Source organism: Idiotropiscis lumnitzeri, chromosome 17 (assembly GCF_059441095.1).
Source record: "Idiotropiscis lumnitzeri isolate Australia: NSW breed Sydney's pygmy pipehorse chromosome 17, RoL_Ilum_1.0, whole genome shotgun sequence".
Taxonomy (NCBI): Eukaryota; Metazoa; Chordata; class Actinopteri; order Syngnathiformes; family Syngnathidae; genus Idiotropiscis; species Idiotropiscis lumnitzeri.
The window spans coordinates 3,550,106-3,564,345 of NC_142407.1; the positions used below are offsets into that span (position 1 = coordinate 3,550,106).

The window sequence follows — 14,240 nt, forward strand, 5'->3', positions numbered from 1 at the left end:
CGCTTGCGCCACCGGCAAGTCGTCCCACCAGCCGGCCGGCCTCCTACGGCCGCTACCGATTCCGGCGCGGCCCTGGTCCAACATCGCCCTGAACTTCGTCACCGGTCTTCCCGCTTCCAAGGGGAAGACGGTCATCTTGACCATCGTAGACCGTTTCTCCAAGTCCGCCCATTTTGTAGCTCTCCCCAAGCTACCCTCCGCCCTGGAGACGGCCAACCTGCTGGTGCAGCACGTCGTCAGGCTGCACGGCATCCCGGACGACCTGGTGTCCGACCGGGGTCCACAGTTCATCTCGCGCGTCTGGAAGCGCTTTTGCCAGTCGCTGGGGGCCACGCCGAGCCTGTCTTCAGAGTACCACCCACAGTCAAACGGCCAGTCTGAAAGGGCAAACCAGGACCTCGAAGCGGCCTTGCGATGCGTGTGCCTCGACCAGCAGTCATCCTGGGCCGACCACCTACCATGGATCGAGTACGCCCACAACACCCTGGTCTCGTCAGCAACCGGGCGGTCCCCCTTCATGACGGCGTACGGCTACCAGCCACCACTGTTCCCGACCCAGGTGGGGGCCGCGGAGGTCCCGTCGGTCCAGCACCATCTCAAGAGGGCTCACCGGGTGTGGAGGGAGACCAGGGCGGCGCTCTCCCGCACCACGCAACGCAACCAGCAAATCGCGGACCGTCGCCGGCGACCGGCACCCGCCTACCAGGCCGGGGATCAAGTCTGGCTGTCGACTCGGGACCTCAACCTCGCGGCCTCCTCCCGGAAACTGGGCCCGAGATTCGTGGGTCCGTTCGAGATTGAGGCAATCATCAACCCGGTCTTCGTGCGCCTGAAGCTGGCCCCCGCCATGAAAATACACCCGGTGTTCCACGTCTCCCTGATCAAGCCGGCACCTACCTGCTCCATGGTCCCTCCATCCGCCCCACCTCCTCCTCCTGAGATCATCGACGGTGGCCCAGCGTACAAGGTTCGGGAGATTCTGGACTCCAGGCGCAGGGGAAGGGGTTTCCAGTACTTGGTCGACTGGGAAGGCTACGGTCCGGAGGAGCGTCAGTGGGTCCCCCGCTCCTGGATCCTGAGTCCATCTCTCATCCGCGACATCCACATCACCCATCCGTCAAAACCAGGTGGGCCGCCGAGAGGCGTCCGTTAGAGGGGGGGTACTGTCATGATCCGTCTGTTTCTCTGTCCAGCAGTGGGCGTTCCCTCCGCGCGCTCCCCGTCGCACGTCACCGGGCAGACGCGCCCAGCCGCGCAGCTGACGCTCATCACCTGCTGATTACCGTGACTACATAAGCCGTCGCCGAGGATCGCTCGGCGTCGGATAATTATCCCGCAATGCTCACGCTCATAGTTTATGCCCACGTTTGCTCCATGTTGTTCCGTGTCTTGATTTTCTCGTTCAGTGTTTCTTGATTCAGCTACTTTTCGGCTCGCCCTTGGTTCTCGTTTTCGTTATCTGGATTCAACTTTCCCTTCTGTGGTAAGACCATTATCGTTTTGTAGTTTATCCTTGCTATGCAAGCGCTTTAAGTTAAATCTCGTTTTTGGTTCCTGGTGCGACCCGGTCCACCAGCGTTTTCTGTTCTCGTCGCTCGCAACGCTTGTAATTGTATATATACTCCTAAATCTATGTTTGTCACTAGTCCATATCCTAGTGAGGATATGGATTGATTGTTCTCTGTCGGCCCCAATAAACACCTGGTCTGAAACTCTTCTTGTGGTCAGCGTTTGTGGAGTTCACTCTTCGCTTCCGGCCTCGGCCGGACAGCGACCCAATCAGATAGGCTCCCAGAATGCCTCAATTCTCTTTTTGTGTTATTTTTATGTCTTTTTGAAAATGAATGGCATGAGAGATGCATGTTTTATAGTACAGTGAACCCTCGGTTATCGCGGTTAATGGGGACCGAGACCACTCGCGAAAACTGAAAATCCGCGAAGTAGCGGCGCACCTTCAAAAATGCTTAAAAAAAAATAAAATAAAATTAAAAAAAATAATTATATATATATATATATATATATACGGGTAGAGAGAGAGAGAGTGAAATACATGTTATAACAAAAAAAATAAAAATTATTATTAAAACTTATTATTTTTTTATTCCCCAGCCATTATTTTTGTATTTATTCAATTACTTCTTTTTGTATTTATTTAATTACTTCGACTTTTACCTGCTGGTACGCCGTCCGGTGTGCCCTGTGAAATGAAAGCTGGCATTCTTCATTTATTTATTTATTCATTTATTCATTCATAACTGACAGCCTCGCGCTCCACTCATGCCCGGGCGGAAGGTGTTCCTCTTCGGCTTAACTGCCACGCACGCCGGCCGGTCTCCTCCGGAGCTCTCGCATGGTCCCGAACGGAGCGAAATGTCGCCCCGCTAGTGCCCGGGCGGAAGTTGTTCCTCTTCGGCTTAACTGCCACGCACGCCGGCCGGTCTCCTCCGGAGCTCTCGCACGGTCCCGAACGGAGCGAAATGTCGCCCCGCTAGTGCCCAGGCGGAAGTTGTTCCTCTTCGGCTTAACTGCCACGCACGCTGGCCGGAGCTCTGGTACGGTCCGAACCGCGCGAAACGTCGCCCCAAATCGTGCCCGGGGGAACGTGCTCTTCTTCGTCCACTCTCCTCTTCGCCCACGCTCTTCTTCGGCGCACGCCGGCCGTCTAACCGCTCCAGCGCCCCGTCGTGCCGCTCGGCGAAACTACAATGCCCCCGAATATTTTTTAGACCCGCGAAGCACTGAACCCGCGAAAGGTGAACCGCGAAGTAGCGAGGGTTCACTGTAATTGTATTTCTGTGTTTCATTGTTTGCTTGTATGCTGTTCAGTGATAGTTTTTATTTGAAACCGTGACTCTAAGGAGTGTGATGACTAGTGAAATCCCTTTCCTGATATCGGCTATGTTAACATCTGAGCTCTTACAGTGACAGTGTTTCTATCATTGACAAAGTTGCCACTCTTCACATGCGAGCTAGCTCGCGCGAGCTAGCACGACACAATTCAGTATCAGAATTGTCTCTTGAATATTTTAATTAGAAAAGGTTATTATTATTATTATTGCCTTTTAGGTCATATGTAAAATGTTTACGTTGATCTAGTAATCTTCAAATATTGTTGAGATGCGACTTAACCAATTATTTAATGAGAACATTTTCAAAAGAAAAGAACACAAAGATTTTAATCAACCAATCTTAATCCACCAAATATTGCAAGTGTCTTGACAAAGTAAATGCGAAGTCGGCTGCCACATTCAAGACGATAGTGGTCACTTGGTGACCCGCGGGCCATGTTTTGAATGTTGAATGTGTAGTGTACCTAATTATGTGCCCAGGAAAAATCAAAATTGTAGAATACCGCCGCCTGGTGTGCATAAACACTACTACCTAGTAGAACATGTTCTACTTTACACATCCGTAATACTGTATTGACTTTTAGAACGTGTAAATAAATGAATAAATAAAATGAATTAACAAATAAAAAATGACTGAATGAATAAGTTGAGAATAACTTAATAATTGATCGATCTCAAATTGCAAGTGTGTGCCGGGGAGTGACGTAAAGGGGCGTAGCTAATGTCAAAAAGTACTGTCGTTGTTTGCAGGATTAAAAAAAATGTAGGCGTCCCTTTTAGTCAGTCACATGGTCTCTTTTGCGCTCTCCCGTGACAGTTTTGAGCAAATAATCGCAGAACGAGGCGTGTCATGCCGCGGTGTTGTTATTGGGCATCTTCCTCCACAGGCCCAAGCTCTCAGCTCGGTGCCGATCACCGGCCCGGGACGACAACAGCCAGCACCAAGTGGACATAAGGCGGACATCAGACGGCAGACGAGGGGGTTTACAAGCAGGAAGTGGGCCACTGCTTGTCGAGAGACGGTCGCGGTAAGTCTCAGAGTCTTAGCCGGGGAACTGAAGGATGTCCGAACTCGCTTGCATGAGCACAAAATATACGTTTATCCATTTCGATGGTGCATTTTTTAACGCCGTGTGCCGCCGATCAGGTGATGCTTTCACTTCCTGACTCCAAAACAGCACTGGCAAGGAGCTCTTTTTTCGATGTCTCTTAAAAATGTAAACTTTTCAGCGACCAGATCCGCCGCAATTCTGCGTATTGGTCACTGAACCGACTGTTTACCTGACCTCGCTCCAAAGTAAGGTTAGGGACGCCCTCCAGATGTTTCCAGGCGGTTTGCATTTGTAGAATGGGCGGCATCCTTTATTTAGAGCAGCTACAATACCTACAATTTAAACTGTTGCAGATCAATATCGGTCACTACTGTACATGAAAATACAGCCAACTATAGCATGTTGTTTTCGATGGCGAACTTCTATGGCTGCTATTTAAATTAACTGACCACAACCGTAAAGGGTCTGGCCAGCAAAGCTGTCCCGTTTTTCACTAACAAGCTCAGTTTATATGTTTTAATCAGGAAACAGAAATAACTTATCATTAGCTTTTTTATCCATTCATATTGGACAAATTAGGAGAAAGTGATGACTTGAAAACCACCTACCTTTATTGAGGAATATGGCCAGATCCCCTCCGCTCTCTCCATGTTACTGCGAGAGTCACTAAAGGGACAGATTACAAACTCTCCATTGGAAGTCATTGTACTTTCATTGCTTATAGCATCCAAAAACGGTGATTAATTGGCACCAAAATCCATGTGGACATGCCTACCATATGACCACTTCAACATATCAAAAGGATTAACCTCTCCGTGGCGGATTTATATGAGAATGAGGAACTGTGGAAGTGAGCAGAGATACATGTATGGGACTGGGAGGACATTTGCACACTGCTTCTTTTCTGATCACATTGAGGATGCACGGCATAAAAGCACCAGTTGGGATATTTACAGAGACTGAAGTAGGAATGAGAAGATGTGCACATTTATTAGGATGAGGATTGGCTCCAGTTTTTCAACCAATAACACACGTCCAATTTGGAACGTAACATCCGAAATTTATACATTCCGATGTGGCTGTGGAGTCGACCTCCTCGCTGGAACTTTTTGTTCTCTTAACATTGACGCTCCCAAAGCGGCCCCGACAATAAGCACATGCCGCTCCGCCATGCACACGTTCAAGATAGCCCCAGTGTTCAATCAGGTTTTTATCTGAAATCGACGCTCACGCCCGAAGTTGGTCGCTGTAAGCGGTGTTGGACGACGTCTGCTTGGGAGACAACCCCGTGACATGAAAACGCAGGCTGGCTGGACAATAAGGAGCTAATGTTGTTGTGCTAACACCTTTTGTTTTAACGGCCTGAAGCAAATTGTTGCTATTCGCCGTGCTGTTATCCTACTCTTAGCAGGGGAGGGAAGAGGGTAGGGGGGTAAAGATCCATGCCTGCCTGCTGTCAGCTGCCGTCTGCCCCCTGCCTCCTGAAAGTATACATGACTTTAGTGTAGCTAAATGCCCAAAATATAACCAGTCAGGGTTTGTGTGCACATTCTTGCTCTTGTCCGCTTCAGCCTGTGTAAGTGGAGAATCCATCAGCACGGTATTTTTGATTTTGAGGAGGTGATCACATGAGCTCGTTTGATGTCAATAATAAATCCAAAATATTGTGCTGAACGCTTTTACACTTTCACAGGTTGAAGTGGACATGAGTAGTAAAGTGCATTTGCATTTTGGTGGCGAGCGGTCGCTGCTTTAGACAACATCACTGACAAAGCAAGTATTACCTTGCTTGCCTCTCTGCTGTGACGTAGACCGCTGAGGTTGGAAAAAAATCAGGGTGCGTGCCAATTTGTCGTGAAGCTAATCAAATCATAAATAAAAACTTCAAATGTCATTTTTGCATGCAAACCTATTATATACGTTTCAATGTTAATGTTAGTTATGCGTCCCTTTAAGTACACACCCACACCAGTGGTTCCCAATGCTTTGTCCATAAAAGAATAAGCATTAAATTATTTGATATCATAAACAAAGTGCATAACCATATGAGGGCCAGTGAGCCAATAAAATGATATGAATACTAACCTAATTACTATTTTTTTCGCTTTAGAAATGATTGTGACTTATCACATAAGTTTGACGCCCCTCACATGCGCATCATTTCTTTGTATTTTATGCTCTTTTTTCATGTAGAGTTGCCCGGGTGAGGCAAGGCAACCTCAGGAAAACATTTCCATTCTGAAACAACTACCTTGGGTCAAAGGTTTTCAACAAGTGCTTAATTCTCTGCTAGCTCACGTTAAAACGGGCAATGTTCAGCACAATTGACTTCATTATTGCCTTCCACCAGACTCCTTTCTTTTCATTTGGAACACAATGTGGAAAGGATTCCCCTTGTGTGGTTTGTACATCTGTGTTTGGAAAATGTATTAAATTTAGCGACCAGATCTTTTGTGGAAACGATGAAAAAGTTAATGATTATTTACGTTAAAAACGTTCCGATGCACATGATTGTTTTGCTTATTGGTCTTGAGATTATGTGGACAGTCCTTGAAGAAATTTGTCCCCGGTGAGGGTCCCTGGACCTAAAAAAAATGACAACCCCTGATCTACACTATATGAATCTATATACATAAATGCTAACCAAAATATCTACAAAAGCAGCCCTCGATATGATGCTGTGAAATTCAAAACCACCACAGTAATGAAAAATAAATGATCATCTCACAGTGTCATTCAAAACAAATTATTATTATTATTATTTTATCTTGTATTTGACCTTTTTCTTAAATAATCATATACTGCTGTGGGCTGTGTAACTATCTATACGTAGTCTAATGAATCTGCAAATTTGCAATAGTTTGTCAGTTTGTTAGTTTGCTGACCAGAACAAAATGGCTATTGTATCGTTTCAGTTTTTGTCACATGATATTATTGTTTGCAGGCAGTTGAACCGCCTGATATTTATCTTTACAAGGCACTTTTATAAATGTCATATATGATTTGAAGTGTTAATGAACCAAATCATGTCAATAAACATCCTCGTAAGCAAACTGCAAAAGCGAAACTGCATATGATCCCTCCCAATGATATGAGATAAATCAGGAGCAACTTAATCCAGGCCTGCTTTGCTATTTGAATGATGTCAAAATCTCAGGTCAAAGAGAAGTTTAATTTCTGGTCGGCCGTTTCAGTTTCTGCTCGAGAAATTACAAAAGTAGCTTCCAGTGGTCCAAAAAAGAAAAAAGGGAAAGACATTGCACTCATCTCTTTATGTTATAGTTTAATGTCAAATGAGACACGGAGCTGTGAGTTAGCTGGCTCCAAATATCAAGCTGAGGTGTGAGCAGCTTTCATTAAACCTGGCGCATCACAAATATCACACGCCGATTCCTTCTTGTGTGTCATTGTTTGAACTCCGTCGCGCTTTATCTAAAGAAATCGTTTCTGCTGTCCACGCAGGCTGAAATAAGAACAAAATGCAAATCACATTGATTGGGCACAAGTAACATGTCCGGTCAAATGCAGCTTTCTAAATTTTTGAATCAGCTGACTGTTGTGACCGGTCTTTTGAACTTTCTTCAAGAAAATACTGCGTATGACTTGTGACTGTGTGAAGGCACGGACAATTTTTTATATAAAAGCCTTGTTAAAATGACATTTTCTGCATTTAATTGTGCTCAGATGACTCTAATAATAAGTAATAAGTCATGGAGTGGTTATAATGTAATGCTACTTTGATGTCATTGAGTCTCTTTTTCAGGAAGCTTTGAACATGTGACAAGCTGTGGGTGGTTAACTTTAAGGAAACTACATCACTTTTTGCTAGTGTTGTGAAAAGAGCGTCAATGTTGGAAAATTCTGTGTTTTGTTTTTGAATACAGTTTTTTCTTCTTTTGAAGTTTGATCTATTGTCTTGCACAAGACATATTTTCCCACGCATTGTAATTCATGTCTATGACATTTCAGAAAGGAATTCTACCTTTTGCTGAAGTTAACCGTTAATTCATAAATATGACTATACTACTCATTATTATATATTTTGTTAGTATGAAAACCTGATGTGCTGAGGGAAAAACAATGGCAGATTTAAAATTAGTGCAAAAAATATATCTAGAGAAGTTTACTTGCATTTCTGAAAAAAAAAGAAACTAATCTAGATTTACCATCTCACAGTTAGCAGCCTCCACAAATCCTTTAGAGGCAAGTTCCATGTATATTTTTATTCTAAACGCACACTAGTGAAGGAAATTTCACCACATTATTTCTTTGACCAAATTAACAAACAATTTATTCTTAATTGGATCTTTCTTTCCAATGCTGTACAGCATAGTAAACTGCTGAACAAAAATAAAATTGCAAAGACATGAACGCAACTCACCTTCCCCTCCTTCAAACTTGTTGAGACTGAATCAGCAGGGCCTCTGCTGGCTACTGCCTAGTACTGCACTCTGGCCGATTGCTTAGAGTTGATCATTTAGGAATTAATCGCTTGATTGTTATTTTCATGCAACTGATTTGTGTTCCCCAAGGCAAACCGAGGACGCGAGCATGTCAAACGAACGCACCCCACTCATCACTTCAGGGGTGTGCGGTCTGACCATGGCGGTGGCAACATGCGGCACCGTAGCGGACGCGTCCCCTGACTCCAACTCTGGGACGCGGAGTAAAGAGCCCCGAAAGCTCAACACATTTTTCGGCGTGATGGTGCCGACCATCCTCTCCATGTTCAGCATTGTGTTGTTTCTGAGAACAGGTGAGCAATGTTCGAAGACAAGACCTCAGCGGATATTTGTACAAACTTGTATTTACTTGAGGTCTTCTTGCAGGTTTTGTTGTTGGCCACGCTGGGCTGCTCCAAGGCCTTCTGATGGTGGTTGTTGCCTACATCATCATCACACTTACCATCCTGTCCATCTGTGCAATTTCCACCAACGGGGCCATCCAGGGAGGTGGTGCTTACTGTATCCTTACCCCTTTGTAAAATTGTCTTTTTTGTGCTCATCTCGTGTTACAAAAACCCTGACTTCATTCATCAGACATGATCAGTCGATCGCTGGGCCCTGAGTTCGGCGGAAGTATTGGTTTGATGTTCTTCTTAGCAAAAGTGTTTGCGTGTGGAGAATACGTTCTTGGTCTGGTGGAGGCTATTCTTGATGTGTTTGGTGTGGATTCTGGTAAGTTTTTTTCATATTTTTTTTATGGATTATGGTTTTGCATTCTCATGCCGTATATTATTTTTCAATTAGCTGAAACATAAACAGAGTGCTAGCCTGTCATTTTAAAGCAGAGTTTGCCATATTAACTTCCATTTGAAAGCATTTTCACATTTCAAGACCCACAGTCAGTTGACAATATAGACCATGCATCAAAAAGTTGGGTTGTTTTTTAATCAGTTTATGTCCAAGTAGAAGAAAAAAACTTTTGGTGAAAAACATGTAAAGCAGAACAGTCACTTTTGATGCTAATTTGTCTTGATTTTGTGATGTCTCCATACAAGACAGAAATGGCTTTTGATGGCAAAAAAAAAATGCATGGCTCAAGTGTGGCTTTTTACATGGTGTCCGCCATTCACGCCATCTCATTTCCTGATTGCGACACATACTCTGTTTCTACCATACACTGACATACTCTGTTTGAGTGGGAGGGGCCTAAACTCTTAACTATTTGACTGCTTTGTTTAAACAAAAGGGGGTAAGTGAATGAAAGAGAAAGATCTGCACAAAACTGACTACTTAATTCTTGAGTGGACATGAAAGTCATTTGGACGTTGTTCATAATGGTGCTGTACCAATCTTATACTTACCATACACACAGAAAACGTGTCTGGTATAAATTAATTGCAACCTTTTCTGGTGTCTGCCAAGCCACTAATTTTATTACTTTTCCATTGCATCAATCAGAACCCAGCAAGTGCACAAAAGAACCTTTTTATTATAATGATCATTTCTTGTCTTGAACCTTTGCAAGAAAATCTCTATCAAGATTCTTGTTTTGGTTTCAGAAACATCCATGTCCGAGGGCGTGCGCGTGCTCCCTCAAGGTTACTGGTACAGTGTGCTCTACTCTTCGGTGATCCTCCTGCTGTGTCTGGTGGTGTGTCTGGTGGGCGCCCACATCTACTCCCGGATGGCCTTCGGCATCCTGCTGCTGGTCACTGTCTCGTTGCTGTCTGTCTTCATCAGCTCTGTGGCCGTTAAACCTCTGAATTTTGTCATTAGTCACGCGGGTCCTGGCAATCAGACCCTGCGTTACAACGCCAGCTACACAGGGTTTAACGTGACCACACTGAAGAACAACCTGGGCTGTGAGTGTTTGATTGCGCTGTACTATTTGGAAATGTTGACCGTCTAATGTATGTGTCACTCTTTCGCCCTACAGCTGGTTACTCACTGGACTACAGCACCAACTCGATCATGTCGTTCGCCACCGTGTTCGCCGTTATGTTCACTAGCTGCACTGGAATTATGGCTGGAGCCAACATGTCAGGTTATAAGTTATCTACTATTTCGACTAGGGATGCACCAATCCTGCTTTTTCTCAGACTGAGTACAACTGCTATACATATATTTGCGTACTTACTAATAGCATGTACCGATACTTGATACAGTCATTATGCGGTGCAGTCATGTTGAATCATTTCCTAACCCGCTGTATGACAATAATTCTATTTAAATACATTTTTATAATTAATACAGGAAAGATCCAACATTCTACTCCAAAGGGTTTAAAGAATAAAAATAAAAAAGAGCCACATACTGTGATTTTCTTCCCCCAACTGTAATAAAGGAAACTTACAATGCACCCCCCAACTATCCACACCAATATTTGTATATTTTCTTGTCCCTGAAGGAGACCTGGAAACTCCAAGCGTATCCATCCCGAAAGGAACCATCGTCGCTGTCATTTACACCTTCATCGTCTACGTCCTATTCTTCGTCTTGGTCAGTGCCACTTGTGACAGGTGGGGAAACGCAAGTAAAACTTTTTTTTTTTTTATTTAAATTTTTTTAATTCCACTACAATAAAACACTGCCAGTGTTAATTGCTTTTTTTCCGCTCTCTAGAACTCTTTTGATTCAGGATTATGGTTTCCTTCAGCGAATTAACATCTGGCCACCATTTGTGACCATTGGAATATACTGCGGTGCTCTGTTTGCTGCAATGTGCTCCATGATCGGAGCATCCCGTATACTGCATGCGCTTGCTGTGGACCATCTCTTTGGTACTATTTAATCTCCCCAACACAACAACACCATTCCTGTCCCAACTTTTTTTTTTCTAAGCCGCATGTTTTTTTCCCCCTCCCAGGTTTGCCATTAGCACCTGCTACTATCACCACAGGCTCAGGGAACCCGTGGATGGCAGTGCTTTATACGTGGGGGCTAGCACAGGTTAGCAACCCCTGTGTGGAGTTTACTTGTTTTTTGGGAGATTCACACATTGTCATAACTTGCTTTTGCGTTTGCGTTACAGTGTGTGGTGTTTGCAGGCCAGCTTAATGCTGTTGCCAGTTTGGTGACTGTTTTCTACTTGCTTGCCTACGCAGCTGTTGACCTGGCTTGTTTGGCTCTTGAGTGGGCGTCGGCACCAAATTTCAGGTACTCAATGTAGAATACAGGCAAGGTTTGATGTGGTCAATACTGTTATAATGTTGCAAACTGTAAAATATAAGTAGTTTTTCAAATATTCCCAAGCTTTAAATGACAAGACATTAAACCATGGTCTCGTGTGTTTGGAAAATTACCTGACCAGGATGTCTTTTAATTTTAAATGTATTGTACTCATAATCCGTTAAGGCAAAATTCAACTCACACTCTGCTGTATGTTTTTGTTGCACGCCACACACACAAAACTGTGATAAGATATCCTTGATACTCATTTTAAGGTCCATGTACTTGTATGCTCGTTGTCCTCACAAGTTACTAGTCCTGCTTTTTTTTTTTTTGTTGTTCGACTAGTACTCTGTTAAACCTTATTAGAAAACGACTCTGCTGCACTTGCACCACTAATTGGTTGGCATGTGGCCTGCACTAGTAACCTCATTAGCACTGATATCTAATGAATGCTTTATGGAAAGCCATTTTAACATTGATTTGATATCCCTGATCTTAAGAGCCATCTATTAGCTAACATCCTTTTGCTTTAGTAGTAGTATTAGAAACATGTCGATGTCAACTCGTGTACAGTTTTGCCCCACTGCTAGCATGTATTATTTGCAAGGTTGCCAGGCTCTCCGCGATGCAGTGGTAGTGTGCGCCAGTATCATCGTTTTGTGAAAAGTCGTTGACCTGGAAAAAAAAGATTAAATGAAATTTAATGGCATGGTGTTTGTTTGGAAAGGTTTCTTAACACTCTGGGATGGTAGGCTTCTGGGGCCGTGACTGTAACATGAATTTACAACATGTTGGTTTCTAAATAATTGCTGAAAAGTGCCACCCCATGGTGTTTTATGCCATTTTGGCGTCTGACGTGGGCCTGCGATGTAGTTTAAGGAGGTTGTCTGACCCACCTAATTGGAAAAGGGCCTTCGGTGTTGCCCCCAGGTAATTGATGGACAGTGACTATAAATAGACTTGGCAAAAGTGGGACTTTTTGGGCTATTTTTGGGTGGGTAAATGGTATGCCATGTCCTTTGTGAAAGGGGCCATGGCCAGAAACACAAATTTTGGACCAGCTGCGGACCTAAAAATAACAGCAGAAATGGATACCTGGGAGAAGTGGGATTTCCATGCTATCAGAGGGGTGTTGGTGTTGTGAGGGTCTGCAAGGAACTTTGCTGTGCATGATAAAATAATAAAACTAAGGCAACATGAAGGACTATATATCAGAATCTGAACCAGAAATCCCTTTATTGTCATTGTACAGTGTGCAACGAGATTAGAGCGCTCCCCTCTCCAGTGTAATATAATAATAATGTAACCAAATATATAAATTAGATAAATGAAAGAATAAATAATGAGATGGAAAATAATCCAAAATTGGAAAAAACAAAAACACATTACGTCGCTGTTCTGCAAGGTAAGGGTGGTCTTATGTGTGTGTGAGAGTTCAGAATGGTGATGGCTCTCAGGAAGAAACTGTTTTTCAGTCTATTAGTCTTTGATTTGATGCACCTGTAGCGCCTGCCAGAGGGCAACAGGTCAAACAGGTGTGAGTTCGGGTGAGTATTGTGCTTGACGATATTGAGAGCTCTGCTGAGGCACCGGGCGGTGTAGATGTCCGACAGCGAGGGGAGAGGGCAGCCTATAATCCTTTGCGCTGTTTTGACCGTCCTCTGGAGCCTCACTCGGTCTGGATCAGTGCAGCTGCTGTACCAGGTGGAGACACAGTAGGTCAGCAGGCTCTCGATGGACGAGTGGTAAAAGGCCAGCAGCAGCTTCTTGTCCGGGTTGAATTTCCTGAGGACCCTATATATCAGGCATCACCGAATGGCGGACCGCGGGATGGTTCGGACCGGACCCATGGCCAATCTATGATGAATTTTTTTCAGGCCGCATTCGCAAACGTTGGCGCTGCAATTCTAGTAAATATGGAAAAGGCGTCACTGATTTGAGCCAATCAAATCTTTTGTTTACGATCCACTGCCAATTGCGCAGCAGACCGGAAGAGAGTGCTGCTGACAAAATTTAGCAAGGTCGATGCGTGTTGTTTTAAATGAATGGACGGAGAAATTTAGTTTCGTTCTGGCTGCAGCCAATTCAAAACCAGTGTGCATCATATGCTCCGAAACCGTCGCAACATTGCGAAGCGCCACTACGAAACAAAGCACCGCCCTTTTGTGCAAAGTTATCCGCTGAAGTTTGAGGTGAGCGCACGCAAAATCATCGAACTTCGAGTGCAGTACAACAGATTTTTACATTTTCGTTTCCATCCCAGCGGCATGCAAACGAATATTCAGTAAAAGTATCATGGATTTTGGGGAAACAAAAAAACGTTCAAGTGCTGGGGAAGTTGTGAAGGAGTGCTTAAATGTGGTTGCACATTATTTAAAGGAAAACACAAAGCCCAGATGTGTGAAATAATCTACCAAATCCCAATGGCCCTGACTCCGTTCCAACCCAGATTTAAGTCACTGGCAGGGCAGTCACAAACTCATTTTTCTCATTAAGAGAAGTTAAAAAAATATTCAAAAGAAAAAGTGGTGTCAAAGCTCATTTTGAATTAGTTTTTGAGGACAGCCATTTTTATTGATTGTGTACTGAACATGTTGACCTGTTTTACTTGGATAATTTGGCTTTCCGTTTTTTTTAGGCTGATAACTCTTTGATAAAAAAAAAAGGTAAAAGATGTTAACTCAATGCTTAGCACTTGATATATTTCTGCAGGAGATATTTTA

At 44.0% G+C, this 14,240-nt stretch overlaps 1 protein-coding gene across 1 annotated transcript in view; it reads left to right on the forward strand.

Annotated features, from left to right (window-relative positions):
* Positions 1-3,597: 3,597 nt before the first annotated feature.
* slc12a9 (solute carrier family 12 member 9) overlaps positions 3,598-14,240 on the forward strand; it is a 20,703-nt gene continuing 10,060 nt past the window's right edge. Inside the window, exons 1-10 of the mRNA XM_088279946.1 lie at positions 3,598-3,877; positions 8,434-8,657; positions 8,731-8,865; positions 8,941-9,078; positions 9,906-10,208; positions 10,283-10,390; positions 10,754-10,865; positions 10,969-11,126; positions 11,213-11,295; positions 11,378-11,502. Coding sequence (XP_088136072.1) covers positions 8,453-8,657; positions 8,731-8,865; positions 8,941-9,078; positions 9,906-10,208; positions 10,283-10,390; positions 10,754-10,865; positions 10,969-11,126; positions 11,213-11,295; positions 11,378-11,502 — 1,367 coding nt within the window. The 5' untranslated portion in view covers positions 3,598-3,877; positions 8,434-8,452. The remainder of the gene's footprint in view (positions 3,878-8,433; positions 8,658-8,730; positions 8,866-8,940; positions 9,079-9,905; positions 10,209-10,282; positions 10,391-10,753; positions 10,866-10,968; positions 11,127-11,212; positions 11,296-11,377; positions 11,503-14,240) is intronic.